General features: G+C 40.2%; 1 protein-coding gene across 2 annotated transcripts in view; it reads left to right on the top strand.

Annotated features, from left to right (window-relative positions):
• Positions 1–494: 494 nt before the first annotated feature.
• Positions 495–20,819, top strand: part of NR1H4 (nuclear receptor subfamily 1 group H member 4) — a 69,148-nt gene continuing 48,823 nt past the window's right edge. For both annotated transcript variants that reach the window (XM_067697673.1, XM_067697674.1), the window contains exons 1-3: positions 495–800; positions 16,588–16,752; positions 17,417–17,551. In XM_067697673.1, the coding sequence (XP_067553774.1) occupies positions 17,473–17,551 (79 nt within the window). In that variant the 5' untranslated portion in view covers positions 495–800; positions 16,588–16,752; positions 17,417–17,472. The remainder of the gene's footprint in view (positions 801–16,587; positions 16,753–17,416; positions 17,552–20,819) is intronic.

Consider the following 20,819-nt stretch of genomic DNA (forward strand, 5'->3'; position numbering starts at 1 on the left):
CTTTCCCAAGGTTGCAACAAATGGGTAGGTATCTGACCAGAGCCCTACGCTTTACACTGCTGTGTAGTTTGGAAAACAGAAAAAGAAAAGGAGAGACGAGTTATGGGGCCAACCAACAGTGTTCTTTAGAAAGGAAGCTGCAGTAGGCCCAAATTAGCAGAGGAACACAGTGGGTTGGAAATAAGAGACAGTCCAAAGATAGAATCTACACGAATCTGTTATTACTTGTTATAGAAAGCCCGGGAGAGGGAAGGGTCAAAAAGGCTCAGAGTTGCTAACTTCAGTCCCTGGGAGGTGGTGGAGCTATTAAAAGCAATTGGAGAGAGGGAGGGAAGATGACGATTCAGTTTTAGATGATGTTTGTAGAAATCTGGGTGCTAAGGACCCTAAAAAGCAGCCTACGGAGAAGTGTTTTAAAAGGTGAGCTTCAGGGCTCCCCTGCTTTGTCACAGTCCCTACCCAGGGGCTCTGGGAGTTCGTCCTGGGAATCTCGAGGCTGTCCCAAGGTTCCTTTCTATGTTTATATCATTTAGCAGGGGAAGGATTGTTAATGACTAATCTCTGTCCATGAGGAACAGAGCCAAGGCAGAGATGCGGCTGCTGGGTGGGAAGGCCGCCTGTGATCGGCCACAGCTCCTGCTGGAACTCCCTCCTCCTCACCCCACTGTCTCCTGGACTCGCCCCAATGCAAAATCAGATTCTGAGGATTTGTAGCAAAGTCACTGGGTTTTGGAGAGGAAGACTGGACTCAGAATCCTCCCAGGGCTTTGAAAGTTCATCGCCAACCTAAGACAATCCGAGTGAGTATCTAATTCCTCTGGGCTACGGTATCCATCTCAGGGCAGCAGAGGAGAAGTTGTCATTGGAAGCTTCTCTTTAGCATCAGGAAGTTTGGTCGATGAATGAATTCTAAGTTGGTAGAGTTCGATGTAAATCCTGATAATTTTTTTAAAAGTAAAAGAAACTCTTCAAAACAAAGAAGCAGAAGTTCATGGGTCAAAATTAATTGAAAAATAAGCTGGTTTCCTTATTGAAAAATTACTTAGGAATATCTTTTTAACACTGTGGTTGCCCGGGAGAATCACTGGAGACCGTAAATTTCGGAAATGTCTCTGTTCTGATTCCATAGGCAATTTCACCTGTGTAGCGTGCTGTGATTTATCAAATCCTGATGTGAGTTGGGAAATATTACTAATGGCAGATGACTTCAGATCTAAGACTAGGATGACATTTAAGCTATGCTTTATTGAAATGAAATTCTTTCCTAGGAGGAGAGTAGGTTTAAAAAGCTTTCTCTTTTGACTTCTACTGTAAACGTTTCTATTGTTTTCCATTTCTTATATTAGTATCAGATGGAAATATTAAAATAAGATGGAAAATGTTAGGAGGAACTTTACTATTAAAATTGTCCAAGGTCTGAATGTCAGATTCAGATAAGGCATCTCTTTGTCTGCGTACTGCCAAGGAAGTAGACAACTATTAAGGAAGCCTGGGTCATTTCTCTTAACTGAGTTTTATTTAGAAGGAAGGGGCTGGGGAAGGGGATGCAAGTGACTCATGCTGGATTTTTTGTCTGAGAAACTCACCTGAGCTTTAAAGAAATCGGATGATGCCACTGATGCTGCCTTAGAACCACTCAGTGGTATCGACAAGAGAGATAGAGAAAGCCAACGCTGGGCTTTTAGCTGTGATTTTATAAAATGATAGACGTCTTTATCTCCCCCACCCTCCAAATGGTGGACTTGTGCCATTTGCACCGTGAACTTATCTGTTTTGCTGAGAATGTTGCAATATGGCTGATGCAACTCCGAGTTAGCTGATAAAGTACTGGCCAGACTCTCTTGTCCTGAGACCCTTCGTCAGGACCTGCAGCATTGTTTTCCACCACACACCTCTGCCTCTCCCCCAAGCTGGAGAAGGAAAGTAATGTAATCCCTGTCCTTCCTCTTATTTCCACACCTCCAAAATCTGGCCACATGTTCATGGAATACTCAATAGTTGTGCTTGGAAGGAAAAGAAAAGAACTGTGTATGTGCAAGAGTGTGTACCAACACGTCACAGGCTTTGCCTAAATAGCCTGTTTCCTTCTCACAATAACCCTGAATGGAAGTTCTTATACTCATTTTACAGATGAGGAAACTGAGGCTCAAAGAAAGCAAGTAACCTGTCTCCGGTCACACAGTTAGGAAGTAGCAGGACCTGAATATGAGGGCAGGTCTTTCTGACTCCAAAGTCTTCTCCTTGCTACCCCAATATTGTTGGAGGCTAGGAGAACTTGAAATCTAGAATGATGGGAGAACAGGTGAACCAGTCCACAAATGTCTCAGCTTGACAGGGGCGATTTGTTAAGAGCCAGCACAATTGTGAAGACTCCCAAAAGCTCTTAGGGTATTGTCTAATAACTATACCGGGAGCAGAGGGAGTGGAGAGTTTTCAGCACTAACCCAAAGGTCAGTCTAGGAGAGCTGATTGGAGACTTCAGTTATCAGCATCTTAAAGACTTGGTGAGTCCTCCCTGGTTGTTGTGATTGGCCGCTTGTATTTCCCTTTTGGTGAATTTCCTCTTTATATCCTTTGCCAGTTTCTCCCTTGGATTGTTTATCTTTTCTGCTTTTATTTATAGGACTTATTTATATATTGTTTGTACTAATTTTTGGCTGTTATTTATGTTGTAAACATTTTCTCCCAGTTTGTTTCATATATTTAGTTTTGTTTATGGTGTCTTGATTTCTGTCTTCTTGATTTTAGTGTAGTCAAATTGATTCTTTTCCTATTTGTTTCTTGTTTAATGAGTCTTTCTCAGTCTCTAAATTCATAGAGATCATAAAGGTGTTTTCCTATATTTTCTCCCAATAATTTTTATCATTTTAAAAATCTTTGATCCACTTGAGACTTATTTTTCAAGAATGATACAAGATAGGACCCTTTAATGTTTTTTCCCCAAAGGAATAGTCATTTTTCTTGACACTGTTTCTTGAATAGGCCATCCTTCCTCCACTGATTTGAGCTAAATCCACTCACTACAGCACAGAGGACAATGTATGGTCGCTCAGAACACAGCATGTTATTTTCCTCCCATAACCATCCCCACTGCATGCCTTTTGCTTAGTCTAATGCCTACTCTTTTGAGATTAAATTCAAGAACCAGCCCTCCACCCTCAGGAAGACTTCCCTTATTCTCTTAGTCACATCCATGCTTAACAACCACCAGTGATTCCCATTGAGAACACACCAGAACTCCTTGCCATAGTTGACAGGCCCTAGAGAGCCGCTTACTCTCATACCTCATCTCCTACGCTGCCTCTTTGCTCGCTCAGCTCCAACCTCATCAGGCTTTGGCTGTTCCTCCCGTGCCCCGAGCCCAGGCCCTTAGTGCTTGCTGACCACTCTGCCTGGACTTATTTCCCCCTTGTATGGCTCACTCCTCCTTCTCCTGCACATCTCTGGTCAAATGTCCACTCTTTAGAGAGCTCTTCTAGGATCACCCTCTCTGAAAGAGTATCCAGCCACATCACTTTATCCCTTATCTCCTTTATTTTCTTATTAGCACCACTGGAAGTCATATTACTTGTTTACGTGCAAATTATCCATCTCCCTCATTAGAATGTAATCCCCATGAAGACAGGATCTTTTTTTTTTTCTGTCTCATCCATCCCTCTATTTCCAAGACCTAGATCAAAGCCTGATACATAGTGGAGAATTAATGCATGTTCAATGAATGACTGCCCTTGCTCGTGCTCCTGAAGGGACTTGTGCTTACCTCTGTCATAGCAATCCCCATACCATTTTTTTAAAACATCTTTACTGGAGTATAATTGCTTTACATTATTGTGTTAGTTTCTGCCAAAGTGAATCAGCTGTACGTATACTTATATCCCCATATCCTCTCCCTCTTGCGTTTCCCTCCCACCCTCCCTAGCCCACCCCTCTAGGTGGTCACAGAGCACCGAGCTGATCTCCCTGTGCTATGCAGCAGCTTCCCACTAGCTATCTATTTTACATTTGGTAGTGTATATATGTCCGTGCCACTCTCTCACTTCCCATACCGTTTTAATTGGGTTGCCCTTACCTGACTTTTCTACTAAGCTTCTTGAAGGATCATGATTTTTTTTTTGCCTTTATCTGTCCAGTACCTGACAGAGTCAATAAATGTATATTGACTGAATAAATAGGTGAGTGAATGAATTTACTTGGCATTGATATTGGAAATTGACATTGAAATGCCATTTTTTAAAGAGTAAATGTAGTATTCTTAAGCAAGTGCTCTCTTTTTGAGACCCAATAGGACAAAAGGCCACATGCCATACTGTTCATTTTGGGAGATGGTATCAGTTATCTAGTACTATGTAACAAGCCACCCCAAAAGTTAATGGCTTAAAATACAATGATTTATTATTTCTTATAATTCTGTGGGTTGGCTAGGTGGCTCTTTCCTGGTTTTTCCTGGGCTCATTCACATAACTGATGCCAAATGGAGGGTCAAGTAGGTCTCACACTCATGACTGGGGCCTTGATGCTGGCTGTCAGTGGGGCTAATGGGAACGGCCCAGTCTCTTTCTCCTAGAGTACTTCATTCCTGGCTTCTTCCTGGCATGGTGGTCTCAAGACATCATTCCAAGAGGGTGAAAGCAGATGTCACAAGATTCTCTTGAGGTTTACCCTCAGAAGGAGAAAAATTCTATTGGTCAAAGCAAGTCATCATAACAGCTCGTTCAAGGGTGGGAAAATAGACTTGACTGACTTATGAGAGGGATTGCAAAGTCCGCTTTTAGTTTGAGATGGCATTGCTCTCACTAAAGCAATTTGCTCAAACACTTTGTGGATTTCTTATGAGTCCTTCTGGGACTCACTCCATGCCTGGAAACTTATATCCATAATTTTTGTTTGTTTGTTTGAGATATACTTTCTACTCTGGACATGTTAAACTGCTGCGAAACAATGCTGTGAGATAATGCCCCGACATTCTTAGAAGTTCTTTTACCTGGATGAGAGGGTCTCCTAGGTACCTCCTTACTTTTTGTGAGCTCTTAGCAAAGGATCTTACAGCCGCACCCATGATTTGATATTTACCATGGAGTCATTTCTTACTTTGAGACTCTTATGCCAGATGGCGAGACCAAAAATGCAAAACAGTCTTATTTTTTGACCCAGCACATCCTGAACCTTTCATATTTACTCCAAATTCTGCTTTCAAAATGAACAGCTCCTTCCATAATCTCTCTCTCTCTTCATTACCTTATCATGAACTGCTAAAAATACCACCTGACGCATTCACCATACTACTTGGAAAGCTCCTTAATCTCAAACTGAGCCACAGAGGTACCTGGAGTTCAGTCGGAAAGAGGCTCTGCCACTCCTGAAACCAAACCAAACCAGAGAAAAACAAACAAACAAAACCCACAGGTTCATTAGGAAATTTTGTATCTTCCACGTTACCACATGTTGGACAGTTTTGCCAATTGTTTTGTGACTGCAAAATATGACCCATTCCTTTTCCAGCTTCCTAGAGTGATTTCCTCACCACTCTTCCAATGTTCATTATCCGTGTTCTCACTGCCCTTCCAGGCTCTGCCCACCTCCCAATCCCCAAGCCAAAGCCATATGTTTTAGCTTCCTTTTTGTTTTTTTTAAACAGCATCCCCCTTCTAAGTGCCAATTTCTGTAGCAATTATTTACTTCTTTGTAACAGCTACCACAAAGCTTAGTGACTTAAAAGAGTAATGATTCATTAATTCTCATATTTCAGCAGATCAGCTGCTCTGCTGGTTTTGCCTGGGCTCACTCATGGGACTCTTTCTGATGGACGAACAAATGGAACAGAAGGTCCAAGGTGGACTCACTCATGTCTGGAGTCTTGGTGTGGCTGTCAACTGGGACAGTTTGGGTAGCTGACTTCTCTCTCCATTAGGTTTTTTATCTGGGGCCTCTAGTTGTATTGATTTTTTTCCCCTAAATGTGTTATTTTAATAAATATCTCATGAATGAGTTTGAAGTTTCAAAAAAAAAAAAAAAATGCTGCCCTGAGACTGTCATGCTGCCCTGACATGACAGTCATGAGCGTGACAGTCTCAGGGCAGCATTCCTAGACTGAGAGAACAGAAGCTGCAAGGCCTCTTAAGGCCTAGCTCAGAAGTCTCACAACATCACTTCCACCATTCTATTGGTCAAGGAAGTCACCAGACCTGTTCAAGGGCTTGGGAAATAGCCTTCACCTATCGATGGGTAGTGGCAAACTCTCATTGCAAAAGGGCACATGGAATGGAAGAAGTTGTGGTGGCCGCTTTTGCAAATAACAAATAATTTATGTAAATAACAGTCATAAAATTTCAGAAGATCTAATGAATTATTTGAAAAAAGATGACAGGTCAGTCATGGGGAAAGTATAACATTTTCCAAATTCTTGACCATTTTGACTACAGCAGATAATGGGGAAAAACTTTCCCGACTATGAATGTTAAGAAGATAAAAAAACTATTCCTGGTAGTTCTCAAGGAAGAGAAATTAACAAAAGGAGATTTGGGAGGATTATTAAAACTATTTCCTGGGTGGTCAATTCACTTATAAAATGTGCGGGGCTCACTGCTTAAGAGATTTCCAACAAGAATAAATTTAGTTCACTAATTAGGGCTACATTGTGGGGAAGCAGCCTTAGTTGTCAGGTTTTTTGTGATTAAAAAAAATAATAAGTCCTTCTTCAGCTCTTAGGTGTGCTGTCCTTCTACATCTCTATTTACTATTGATCCTGTGGCTAAACAAGACTGATTCTAAAAATGGGTATCTAGTAAGGTATATTATTCATTCATTCATTCATTTATGTATTTAGTTATTCATTCATCCATTTATTCATTCAATCAATAAGTATTAACTCTGTATCTAATATGTACTTGGCAGTGGGCTAGGAACTGGAGATCCAGAGTGAGCTCTCCTGGAGCTGATGGTCCAATGGGGAGACAGACAGCCAAATCACCAAAAAAACAAAGGGAGAATTACAACCGGACACACACTCGAAGAGGTGCCCAGTGCTATGAAAGTCTTGCTGGAGTCTTGACTGCTGGCGCTAGCCAAGAAGGCTGAGAAGCAAGGGGACTTGAGTGAGACAAATGAGTTGCCTAGGGTACAAAATGTAAGCAGCCCTTACTTTCAGGTTCGTGGCCCTGGGGACCTCTACTGCAAGTGCTTCTTTTACATCTAGTTAAAAGTAAAGGTCAGCCACTCTTTGTGCCCCATTGTGTAACCTCCAGAGCACAGAAACGCAAAAAGCTGTAGAGGTCTGTTGGGTGAAAAGCATTTTTATGGTACATCACCTGAAGGAAGTATACTTTTAAGTGGAGACTTCAGAAACAGCAAAAGAAGTTTGAAAAGAAACAAAATAACATAACAGGCAAACCCTGGAGAGTCTTACTTAATTGTGCATGCGATCAGCTAATGTTGAAATGCTTTAGGCAGACGTGACCTTGCAGAAATGCCAATTCACCCCCACTAGGCGTTGGTGAGCAGTTAGTGACAGTCTCAGTGGGAGCATTGTGTGAGAAAGCATGAATTTAGAGTTAGACGGTGGGTTTACATCCCTACTCTGCTTCTTACTAGTGGCGTGACCTTGGAAAAGTTGCTTAATCTCTTTGAGCCTCAGTTTTCTCATTTATAATGTGTGTATATTAATACCTGCTTAGTTTATTATAGATTAAATGAGATAACATAGCATGAAAGCTGCCGCATAGTAAGCACTCATAAAATGGTAGATATTATTTTAATCTATCTCCACAAAAAATGTAAAGTTTACTATGACAGCAGTAAAGGCCATCTAGTTCCTATAGGGCACCACCCTCAGAATAATGTGATCACAATGACCATATTGTTTGGAGGACATCATGTCTGACACGTGGTCACTACTGGCCACACGTTGTCCTTTAAATCTCTCTGCACTTCAGAAAGCATCTATTTTCTTAAATCTGTATTTTTGCCCTGTAAAAAATTATTGGGTTGGCCAAAAATTTCATAACGTCATACAGAAAACCCGAATGAACTTTTGGGCCATCCCGATACTTCAGTTTGATTGCTTCTGGGAAGACCAAATCCCTGGAAAGATAAAACCTTTTTTTCTAGAGCTCCTTTCTCTTTTCCCTTAGGAGCATTCTTCCAGCCTTGGGCTGAATCCAGGGCTTCCCCTGGGCATGAAATTACGATGGCTAGAAAAAGTTTACTTTTCTCCTGCCCTTTATGAATGGACTACATAGATATCCAACAAAATGTATGCTTTGCCACCAACAACTGGGTTCATCTGAGAAAAATGTCACCAAGGATGGTGACTTTGGGCGTGGAGAGTTCATAGGGTACCAGCACAAGTAACTGGTTTTTATCTTCATCTTCTGAGAGCTGAGATTCTTCAAAATCAGAGTCAAGGCTATTTAATTGGAGCAGGGTCTTTCCAAGGTCTCTTGCAAATGGTTTGTGCTAAATCAGAGGAACTCCATACACCATGAACTCCCTGTGACACACAGTATCTAAACAAGTACAAATTGATAACCAGAGAGTAGGAGTCCAGGCTTCCAGTCACTCTGTGTCTTATCACATTAAAAACAAACAGTGCTTACCACTTCTGAAATTAATCCTGGGTCTTAAGTTATGGCTTACATTACACCATAGTACAAATAAACAAAAGTAAAATAAACATTTTGTCCCTGCTTCCACGCATACTCAAGGCTTAAACTTCATATCATCAGCCTGCTTTCTCTCCTTCCTCCTCCTCTCTGTATACGGTACTCAGGTCTCTTCCTTTCCATCTCTACAGAAACCACCCTGCTATGCACCTAATCATCTCACTTCCTGAATGAGAATTTCCTGAATCTTCCTCCTCTTTCACTGCTTGCCCTCCTCATCCTGCCTTCTCGTAAGAGTAATCTTCTTGAACATAGATTTCATTGTGCCACTCAAAATTTCCAACAGCACCTCACTGACCACAGTTTGAGTCCCCAGACATTTTATGGGAAGGAAGTACTTCCTCTTCAAAGCCTTAAGAGTGTGTGTGTGTGTGTGTGTGTGTAAAAGTATGGAAGAAACAGAGAATCCCTGTAGGAGTTTGCATATCTTTATAGATGAGGAACATTTTCACATATAGAATTTCATCCAATCTTTTTTATTATGAAATATTTCCAACATGCAAAACTAAGTAATATCATCAGCTTCATTGTAATTACCCCCTAGTTTAAGGAGAGCATTACAGATGCTATGGAAATTCCCTGTGTACCTGCCCAGTTATTCTGGACCAGTGTTCTGAATGTGGGTTCAACACTTCCATGCATGTCTCTATAGGTTAGACAGGGATCACAAGCTTTTTTTTAAAAAAAAATTATTATTTATTTATTTATTTAATTTATTTTTGGCTGTGTCAGGATTTAGTTGCTGCACGCAGGATCTAGGTTGAGGCATGCGGGATCTTTCGTTGCGGTGCGCGGGCTTCTCTCTAGTTGTGGCGCACAGGTTTTCTTTAGTTGTGGCGCACAGGCTTCAGGGCGCATGGGCTCTGTAGCTGCGGTGCGCAGGCTTAGTTGCCCCGCGGCATGTGGGATCTTAGTTCCCTGGCCAGGGACCGAACCCCCGTCCCCTGCGTTGGAAGGCGGATTCTTTACCACTGGACCACCAGGGAAGTCCCACAAGCTTTTTCTATAAAGGCCACAGAGTGAACATTTTAGGCTTTGCAGACCACGTGGACTGTGTCGCAACTACCTAACTCTGCCATTGTTGTGAGAAAACAGCCATAGACGATATGTAAACAAAAGGGCAAATCTGGTTCTGGGTGGGCTGGATTTGGCCTGTGGATCACAGTTTGCTGACCCTTGCATTAGGGTATCAGTAGTAATATGTAGCATTGTTTTGCATATCTTTACATTTATATACATTTTATCAAACTGTCTGTATTATTCTGCAACCTGATTCTTTTGCTCAATATGAAGTTTCTCAGTTTATCCATATGAATACTTAGTTCATTCATTTTAAGTGCTGTATAGCACTTACGAATATAATATACTTACAGCATAATGCATGTATTATTTCTTTATTGTACCCAACTTCTTGTTGATTGACATTTATGATGTTTCCAGCTTTTTACTATTGGAAACAATGCAGTAAAAATTTTGTACATGTCACCCTATATATATGAACAATTATGAAGTGTTACCTTTTAATCTTTACAGCAGTCCTATTATTTAGACTTTTAAACATGCAGCTGAGGCTCAGGGTGTGGTATGGGGGCAGGGTGTTAAGTGAATAGTTGCAGGTCATACGTGAAGCTATGAAAGGTCAACACTGGTTCTCCATTCTAATGTTCCTTGTTTAAAAAAAATTTTATTGAAGTATAGTTGATTTACAATGTTGTGTTAATTTCTTCTGTACAGCAAAGTGACTCAGTTACACACACACACACACACACACACACATACACACACACACACACACACATACATATTCTTTTTCATATTCTTTTCCATTATGGTTTGTCACAGGATATTGAATATAGTTCCCTGTGCTGTATAGTAGGACCTTGTTGTTAATCCATTCTATATAAATAGTTTGCCTCTGCTAATCCCAAATTCCCATTCTTTCCCTCTCCTTTCTAATCTTCTCATTGCCTCCCCACACCGAATTTTTTTGGGCCGCGCCATGTGACATGTGGGATCTTAGTTCCCTGATCAGGGATTGAACCTGCACCTCCTGCATTGGAAATGAGGAGTCTTAACCACTGGACCACCAGGGAAGTCCCATGCTTCATCCCCCTTGACATCTGTACTAGATCACAGCTATTATTTCTGTGTATGCATAACACTGCTAGCTGTGATGGGGGGTACAAAAGTAATGTAAGCTATGATTCCTGCCTTCTAGGAGTTTACAATATAGTGGAGAAGACAACAGATGCAATTAAATCATTAATGACCACATGAGGAAGGGGAAGATAAATGACAGGGGATGCATCCATGGAGAAGTTGGGAAATAAATGGAAAAATAATCTACAAAATTGAGAGTTATAAAAATATATTTGAATAAATGGAGATATACCTTGCCCCTGAAAGGCAAAACTGAATGTTATAAAGATATAAATCTTCCTACCTAAATATATAGGGGTTTGGTACCATATCAAACTCCCAAAGAAACTTTTTTTTTTTAATGTGATACAAGATGTGATAGTTTATCACAGAGAATGAGAAGGTGAGAATACCTTAGAACATGTTGAAAAAGAATGAACAATAACAGGGAAACACGATGTTGAAACAGATGTAACTGTATGATCAATGGAAAACTAAATTCAGTCTCAATAAAAGAAAAATTATAAATCAATGGGAAAGGGGAAAAGTATTCAACAAGCAATTCTGACAAAATTCACCCTGTACTAAAAACTAAAAATAAGGGGCTTCCCTGGTGGCGCAGTGGTTGAGAGTCCGCCTGCCAATGCAGGGGACAGGGGTTCGTGCCCCGGTCTGGGAGGATCCCACATGCCGCAGAGCGGCTGAGCCCGTGAGCCCGTGAGCCATGGCCGCTGAGCCTGCGCTCTGCAACGGGAGAGGCCACAGCAGTGAGAGGCCCGCGTACCGGGAAAAAAAAAAAAAAACTAAAAATAAAAAGCAATAAAAGCTTTAAAAAAATCTAATATATTTAACTACATACAATGCAGATCTTTTCAAGTAAAGATAATTAAAAGACAAATGAAAATGTTTGTAGTAAATATACCAGAATGCTAATACATTCAATATACAAAGAACTCCTCTAAGTCAATTTAAAAAAAAGAACACTTCCATAGAAAAATGGCAAAGAACATAAAAAATGGAAAGAAACTATCACATCTAGACAATATAATTTTTTTTTCAATTTCACTCATATTCAAGGAAATGCAATTTAATACAGTGAGATAGGATTTGTCACTGGCAAATTAGAAAAGATTGTTGAAAGTGGGAGTAGGTAATGCCAATGAAGTTGTGATGAGACAGGCAGTCTTATCCACTGCTGGTGGGAGTGTAAATTGGAACGAAATTACAGAATGCCACCTGACATTTTGTAAATGCTTTTCTGTATTGTCTGAATTTTCTGCAATGACCCTTTTATTTAAAAAACACTTTCATTTGGAAAATAAATTTTAACAAATTTTCAGGAAAACAGTGCATGAAGTTAGAGAAGGTATTTTTCTTTATCTGTTCCGATTCCAAACTTAATTCTTTGTGTGTTAACACATACATGAATTCACCTGAATAGAAATGATGGCTTCCTGCTAGCTGGGCTTTTATTACTAACTCCAGAGAATTCTTAGGCTCTCTGTCTGCAGTTGCTCAAAGTTCATTATTTAATCAGACCCTTTACCCGTATTTCTAAGAAGGTGTTCTTCCCCTAGTGCGTGTGCTCTGTCAGTGCTGGCTAGGGCTGTTGCCCAACAATCCTGTCTTCTGTCTGCATGCTCTTTCCTCCATACCAAACTGCTTTCTCCACTCGTGCTGTGGCATGGGAGAGAGTGAACCACCCTATTTGCAGAGAAAGTCTAATAAGCATTAATAATAACAGCTAATAATAAACTTAATCCAGAAAAATTTTTATCTAAACACTTAAAATCTTGAAGTCATTAGAAATGTTTAAAATCCAAATTTATATACAAAATTTAGTCATAGAAAAGTATGATAGAATGATCAATAATAGACATTCAACCATTAAAATGTGCTACATTAGGGTAAAATTCTGCAGTGAAGTGGAATGAAATGGGAACTCAAAAAAGGACAGGAATGGTTAAAAATTTTTCCAAATTTTAAAGAACATTTTCTTGTATTTCTTAGAAGGATGAAGAAGGATATTAAGTTGCTGTGGTATTTAGATTTAATTGAATAGATCTGAGTAATGTAATGACATGTAAAAATGCCAATTTTTGCAATATGTCAGAAATTACATTTTTTGCAACTATTTTATTTTTCAGTGAAAAACTTTAGATGTCAACCCAAAAATGTGTTGAGGGAGCATAGTGTTTTTTAAAACTTTGTTTAGGGGGGAAACAAAAAAAATTCAAAGGCCACTAGAGTACAGAATACCCATTGCTTATTCTGAACCTATAAAATGACTCCTTATATGAAAGGGAGGATTCAAAGGGGAAAAAAAGACTCCAGAGCTAAGATCTTCCTTAGAACTTGCAGGGCGTTATTCTCCTATTGCATTTCTTCCCCTAAAAAGAGGGTGAAGAGTATTAGAGAAAGGACACAGAAGTAACCCTCATGAAAGAAATAACATAAGTGGAAACGCTTGCCAAATGCTTGGGACATAGTAGGTGCTCATTTAAATCACTTACGGCAATTAAGGCTAAAGCTGCCAAACCCAGGAAGGAGCTGTTAAGAGGTAAAGAAGACCCTACTATCATGGGATGTATACAATTAAGTTGATTTATATCTCCAAGGTACTCATTACAGTTATTCATAGTTTACCTATGATGTTACTTTGATTTTTTTTAAAATTTCTTCTGTTATTTGTTTAAGGCAGGAATTAAACTTTTTCTGCAAAGGCTAGATGGTAAATCTTGGCTTTATGGGTCATACAGTGTGTGTTGCAACTACTCAACTCTGCCACTGAGAAAGAAGCCATAGATAGTCCAGAAACAAATGGATGTGGCTGTGGGCCAATAAAACTTTATTTATAAACACTTAAATGTGAATTTCATGTAATTTTCACATGTCATGAAATATTTTTCTTCTGATTTTTTCCCAACTATTTGAAAATGTAAAACCATTCTTAGCTCACAGGCTTTACAAAACCAGGTGGCGGGCCAGCTTTGGCCTGCGGGCAATAGTGTGCCAGACTCCAGCTTAAGGTATGGGGCCCTTTATGTTAAGAGAGGGCATAGTATCAGAAGGATACACAAGAAACCAGCTATGGCGGTTGGTAAGGGAAATGCATGACAGAGCTAAAAGGAAGACTTATTTTTCAGTGTACTGTTTGAATTGCTTACCATGTGCTTGTGTTACCATTTCAAAAATGAAAGAGTTTCCTATTTATTAAACCCCTTCAGGAATCATAAACCAACAGACCTGATTTGAGCAGACTCGGTCAACTGTCTGGATTCTGGAGGGCTTTTTGTTATTGGCTAATCAGGGGCACCCACGCAGGGGATCTCCAGCCAGGGGTAATAACCCAAATGATGCAGAATTAGGAGAATTGGACTTTCATTCAGGCGAGAAACTGGTACATTTTGTCCCTTTTGCCAATAGGAGAATGAAATCCTAGTCTTGTGCCATTTCTCCAGGAAGAGCATGCCGAGTGTCAGAGAGTTTGGCAGAACTAAGCAGTAGAAACAATTAACACAGATTATTTGATTGAGCCAACATTTCTTAGGGGCCTATTGTGTGCCAGGTACTTGAATTAAAGATGCCAAGTTTATATGAATATATAGAGGAAAATATAAGAATCCAGAATGAAAATGAGCATACATGGAAAATACTAGAGAGTTGTAATGTGCTGTGGAAGTATGGAGGAGCTTGGTGACCAGGATGGAAAGTTAAAAAAGACAAACGTGGGCTTCCCTGGTGGCGCAGTGGTTGAGAGTCCGCCTGCCGATGCAGGGGACACGGGTTCATGCTCCGGTCCGGGAAGATCCCACATGCCGTGGAGCGGCTGGGCCCGTGAGCCATGGCCGCTGAGCCTGCGCGTCCGGAGCCTGTGCTCCGCAACGGGAGAGGCCACAACAGTGAGAGGCCCGCGTACCGCAAAAAAAAAAAAAAAAGACAAACGTGAGAAAAAGCACAGAGGGAAACCCAAAGTAAGAGTCACAGAGCTGAAATATCCTATTGTTTTTTAAAGACCAGAGCAAATATGTCTTAAATGACAGAGGGTAACTTTGGATTGAATATTAGGAAAAATTCCTGACTTTGCTCATTTGTGGATTCCTGGAAATTATTATTATGGGAAACTGTTGAATTTTCTACTCCAAAGATAAGGGTAACTATTTAAAACAATAATTGCCTAAATTTGGGGGGAGGTTTTCAACCTACTTATTATATGATATGCAGACACATACACAATTGTTATACGTAATTCATATATATATTAAATATACACATTGAATAGATACCTATACAATTCATATGCACATCGTGAAAGTTGCATTTCCCTAGTTCTCAGCTAGCTTATGAGTATGAATGAGGTCCCATCAATAGTGACAACTGAACTTTTACTGGCTTATTCCTCAGGGCCTCCAGTTCCCTATCAGAGGCCTCCTCCCCCTGCAGGTATTTCAGGAATGCCCTGAGTTCTCTTCATGTTTTTTCATAATCAAGTCTACTCTGGCCACTTCTTCCACTACTTTTGGTGTCCATGGGGGAGAGCAGTGCCCAACCAGTGGTCACGGTTCCTCTGCTGGGCACATCTCCACAGGTTATGGTGATACCTGGCGTGGTTCTGCTGTTTCACAATTGCCCCAGAAAGGCTTGGAGTCCTCTTGGAGTCAAAGCTCCACTGTGATACATGGCAGAGTTGTTTGAGGGTGAGGGTGGAGTTGAAATGAGCTCTCTCCTACTTGTTGCATTCTTTTGGAAGATCTATCCTACACTTCAGTACTTCCAGACTCATATTTATTTATAACCCTTTCCCTTCTCACCTCAGGGTGGCAAAAAGGCCTCTTGAATCTAGTTTGGGTTGGTCAAACACCGTGCCACATTGAGAATTACACATTCCTCTAAGGACTGAGGCTTTACTTTGAGGTGAAGATCATGGTTCCTGGTTCCTTCTGACTTTAGGATGGGTTTTCTCCTAAAAAGCCCCTTGGCTTACTGGACAGTAGACTTTGGTAGGGCCAGGCCATTGGTTACCAGATGGACCCAGATGTGTCTGCATTCCCACAGTGGATACAGCTTGTATCATTTCACAGGAGCTGCTCTCTCTCTCACTTCTTCAACTTCTCTGGTGTATTCAGATGTGACCTAGTATTGCCTACCTTTAAAAACTGCCCTCAAAACCACATTTTCCTCTAGCTACTTCTCTACCTCAACTCCTTTTCACACCCAGCCTCTCCCCATCAGAGCATCCTCATCTTTGCCTTCATCAACAGCTTTTAAGTTAATACGTAATCATCTATGTATTCCTGTGATTGTTTTTTAATGTCTTTATTCCTCATTAAGCTTGATGTCATAGATTTTGGATGATTTTTTTTTTCCTTTAACCATTTTATTTCCAAAGATCCAACACATAGGTTAGTTCAGAGTAAGTCCTCAATAAATATTTGTTGAAAACATGAATAAATGAATGAACGCAGCAAATGTAGTCTGGTGTACTACCTTACCATCAGCCAGATGTCTGCTTGAGCTGTCACTTCTGCTTGAGCTGGAACATTTTGCTGAGTGAGGGAGAAAGAAATAGAGACATGAATAGTAGGGAAGTTCTAATGAAATAAATATTTGTCCAACAAAAACCCTGTATTCTCTTTCTGAGTAGCAAGTATAAGTAGGTATTTGTAAACGAAATGATTTCTTGGTGGAGATAGGATGAAAGGTTTAGAAAATCATGCTCAGAAAACAGCCTTGGAGAAAAGTTCTGATAGCATACATTTTCATTATTCAACTTTTCTCATTACTTTTTCAGGGAGGTAGGAGACATTGGAAGGAAGGAAGAAAGGAAGGAAGGAAGGAAGGAAGGAAGGAAAGAAGAAAACAAGACCTAGAGATATAGCTAGAAGTGAACACTGCATATCTTGGAGTTTTGGATGCATTCTGGACATCTCCTCAGGATGAAACTTCAGACATTTTGGTGAGATTTACCACTTTTTTTTTTTTTTTTACCATAACTTCTTTTACCCTAGTTAAATATATGACCAAGGTAGACCATGAGAGTGAAAATGCAAGCCCCTGAAATTTTCTCTAAAAGGCTAAATTAAAGATGATCTTGGGTGAACACTTTTTGAATTTTTTATCTGCTAATATGATGCCTACTCGACTTAAGAAAGAAGGAAGGAAGGAAGTTGTCTTGAACCACTTTTGTGCCTTTGCAAAGACCTGTTCAACTTTAGAATAAAATTTAAGATAATAAATCATCAATTCATCCCATTTTAATCAAGGCTTTTATATCTGTTTTTGTTTTTTCTACATGTAAAAGAAATAAAGACATAACTAAAATATCATCATATCTTGCCCAAATCTCCCAAGTGCTGAAACAAATGAAAACATATGGTGTTTTCCCAGATAAATTAGAGAGTATCTATTCTGAAAGCATATATCTTAGATATTTGTAAGTCCAAATGAGGTGTAAAAATGGTAAATGTTGAGGAAAGATATGTACAGAAAAGCTATGATAAAATGTTTACAAAGGGAACCATATGTGCTTTTTAAAATTAGCTTGCTCTCTCTCTCTCCCTCTCCTTCATAATCACCTCCCTACCCTTCCCAAACACTCTATGTATTTATTTACCTTTCAGGGGATTTTTTTGAAGACTACCATAACGAAGATACATTCTCAAACAGAAAAGTTTGGATGGGATCAAAAATGAATCTCATTGAACACTCCCACTTACCTGCCACAGATGAATTTTCTCTTTCTGACAATTTATTTGGTAAGTTGTCAAGTTCATTTGAATATTAGTAAAAACAAACTGCAATTTGGACATACATAAGAAAAAAAACCTGACTAAGTCCAACAGAGAGTCCAGAACATTTTTTTGTTCCTTCTAAGTACTCAATAGATGTTAGCTACTACGCAAGGTTAGAGGTAAATTGGACCTTGGATTCATTGAATCTAATGATCTTCTGTTTTATAGATGAGGACTGCAAGACTCAGGGAGCTTTGTGACTTGTCCAAGGCCATGAGGCTAGGTAATTAACAGAGCTGGGAGTAGAAATGCATTCTTGTTCTAGGGCTAATTCTAGTATTATTATAGCCTGTACTAAATTATGAAATCATGATTCTTACGGTTTAATATTATACCTATTAAAGTCTGAAATTACTTAGGTTATAGCTCTGAGATAGGTTTCCTTTCCAGCATTCTTCTGGTGCTGGGGGAAATACGGCACCGTGTCAGGATTAGTCATTTCAGATGGATTGAGGACAAATTGTACTAAGTTGTTTTCAGTAGATCTGTAACTAGATGATACCATAAAATGATCTATTGCTCCACTTTATGCATTTATAAAATAACGTCTCATTATAAAGAGTCTGAATTGAGAACATCAGCAAAATGCCAGCAGGGGCAATATTTTGGGTGGGGCAGGGCAGCTTTCTGCCACGCTTAAAATAATTCCCTTCTGCATTATAACTCTGCTGGGAGGTTTGGATGCTCCAAGTTTTTCACTCTATATTAATATATCAACCATGATTGATGATGATAGTGAAAATGCAAACACTTGAAATTCACAAAATTCAATGTGTTAAGGCACGATCCCCTATTTGGTTGCAGAAAGCCCTGGGAGACATTAATCAGTAGCTTATACGATTACCTACCAGTCATTAGCTTTAGCGTGCAATGATTTATCAGGTCATTTCCAAGGAGGGGTCATTATTTTATTATCTATTTACATGTCTACCAGCCGCCATTCAGTATAAGAGTATCTAAGGACAGTGACTGTATTTGATTAATCCTAGTATGTACTTGATAAATAAGAATCAAATAATAAATAATAGAAGGAAGGAGAAAAGAGGTTTGGGGAAAAAGAGATGTTCATCAGTAACTCTCAGAGAGATCAAAGGCAGCAGTTATTATTTATGCAATGCTAGTTCTCAGACATACTTGCTACATCTTATTCCTTCCAGTTGGCTTCTCTTCAAGGGCAGTGGGACACCTACCTCCATGTCTGGACACTTGACCATTTGCTCCTGGCCTACCCTTCTATGGGTCCTTAAAAAAATCAATGTATGGACATCTTTATAATTTGTGCCCTACCCATCAGAACTCACAGGATGATTAGGACTGTAGGTGCATATCACAGACTAAAGAAAATTACTCTTGAGATGATTTTTTTCACATATAAACTCCATTTCCTGCTCTGAAATTTTACAACTGCATCTTAAGATCTCCAAATCTAAACTCTGGTGTCATCATTATTAAACAAATCCATTCAGCTCTCATTTGTATATACATCAAGAGGAAAGGGTAAGATCTTTCTTACAAACTAGCCCACTTTAAGCAAGCCCATCAGGTTGAAAGTTGACCTCAGTTGTCATGAGGTGAAAAAGATGTAAGTAGATAGAGAAAAAATTGTGAAGGAGCTGTCAAGTTAGAAGCATCAGAAAATGATTGCTAAGGAAGCACCATGGTTCATGCTTTCTTTCAGTGGTGCTCTTCCCTCATCCCTCCTTTGCTGGACCACATTCTTTTACAGTTTCCTAACACTTCTTTTAAGGCTTCTTAGAATATATAGCACAAGATGCGTAAGCTGCAATGCATAGCTGTTATTCCCAGCTGGAGCAGTTTCCTCAAATCTTCATCTGGTCCACCTCTCTTGGGAAACTAATCAGAGCCATGTGACCATTGGGACTCCTTTTCCTCTTCCCCATTAAGTTCTAGAGCGAGGTCGAAGCATTTTTTCCCCCACGCCTCTTTCCCCCAGGGGAAAACATACCTGCGCTAAAGGGGAGGACAAAGAGTATTTTGACCCCTTTATTCCTCCTGCCCATCTTCTTTTATGTCCTGATGACACTGATGGACTCTATGGACCTCCCACCCTGAGCTTAGGGTACAGAGCACCAGGGAAAGGACTGTGGCTCATGGATGAGTAGCCCACAGTGCCTAACTCACCACTCCTAGATCTTGAGATGTGCCCGAGATTCAGAAGTGTTAACTCATGGGCTTAATTAGCCAGAGAGCTGTACTCTTTTCCACTGGTCTAACTGTAATCAAAAACAGCTATCAGGGCTTCCCTGGTGGCGCAGTGGTTGAGAGTCCGCCTGCCGATGCAGGGGACGCGGGTTCGTGCCCCGGTCCGGGAAGATCCCACATGCCGCGGAGCGGCTGGGCCCATGAACCATGGCCGCTGAGCCTGCGCGTCCGGAGCCTGTGCTCCGCAACGGGAGAGACCACAACAGTGAGAGGCCCGCGTACAGAAAAAGGAAAAAAAAAAAAAAAAAAACAGCCATCATCTTGTTATAACAAGGGCAAGTGAGGTTTACTCTATTGCATGTGGATGCCTATAATTTCTTCTAACCAAACATTGAACACTGACCATATGCTGGATGTTAGAATAAAGCAGGGAAGAAGACAGGAAAAGAAACAGGCAAAGGAATGAGTAAATGAAATAATATCAGGTAGTGGTAAGTGCTATGGAAACAACAAAACAGTGTGATGTCATAGTGACTGGAAGAATGAGGCTGCTCTAACCGGTGTGGTCAGGGGAGGCCTCTGGGGAGTTGACAACTGAGCTGAGAAAGACAGAGCCAAAGAGAACATTCTAGTTGGAAGAAATAGCAAATGCAAAGGCCCAACGTCTAGAATGACTTGGAAGGGCCTTGTCTTCTCGTTTTTAATTTAGGCAAGTCGAAAGAGTCTAGAGAACTGGCTCTGGACCCCATATTTCCATTAATTAGCACTGGTAAAAGGAGATTATTAGGCTGGGAATTCTAGGACAACCTAGGATTAGCATTTGAGTCCACAAATTGCTACAGTTTTCATGTCAGGAAGTGGTGACTTGGACCCAGTGATACTCACCTGACATGACATGACTTTCAAGGTGGTCCTGGGCATGGTCCTCCTTCCTGCAGGTTACTCTAAAGGCCATAATTAAATCCCAAGACACTGGGATTTAATTTAAGACATTGAGAAGGTGACATAAAGATTACTCAACAAATACTGATGGGCACTCACTAATGGGCAGTGGAGACACTAATGACCT

The sequence above is a fragment of the Pseudorca crassidens genome, chromosome 11 (genome assembly GCF_039906515.1).
Source record: "Pseudorca crassidens isolate mPseCra1 chromosome 11, mPseCra1.hap1, whole genome shotgun sequence".
NCBI lineage: Eukaryota > Metazoa > Chordata > Mammalia > Artiodactyla > Delphinidae > Pseudorca > Pseudorca crassidens.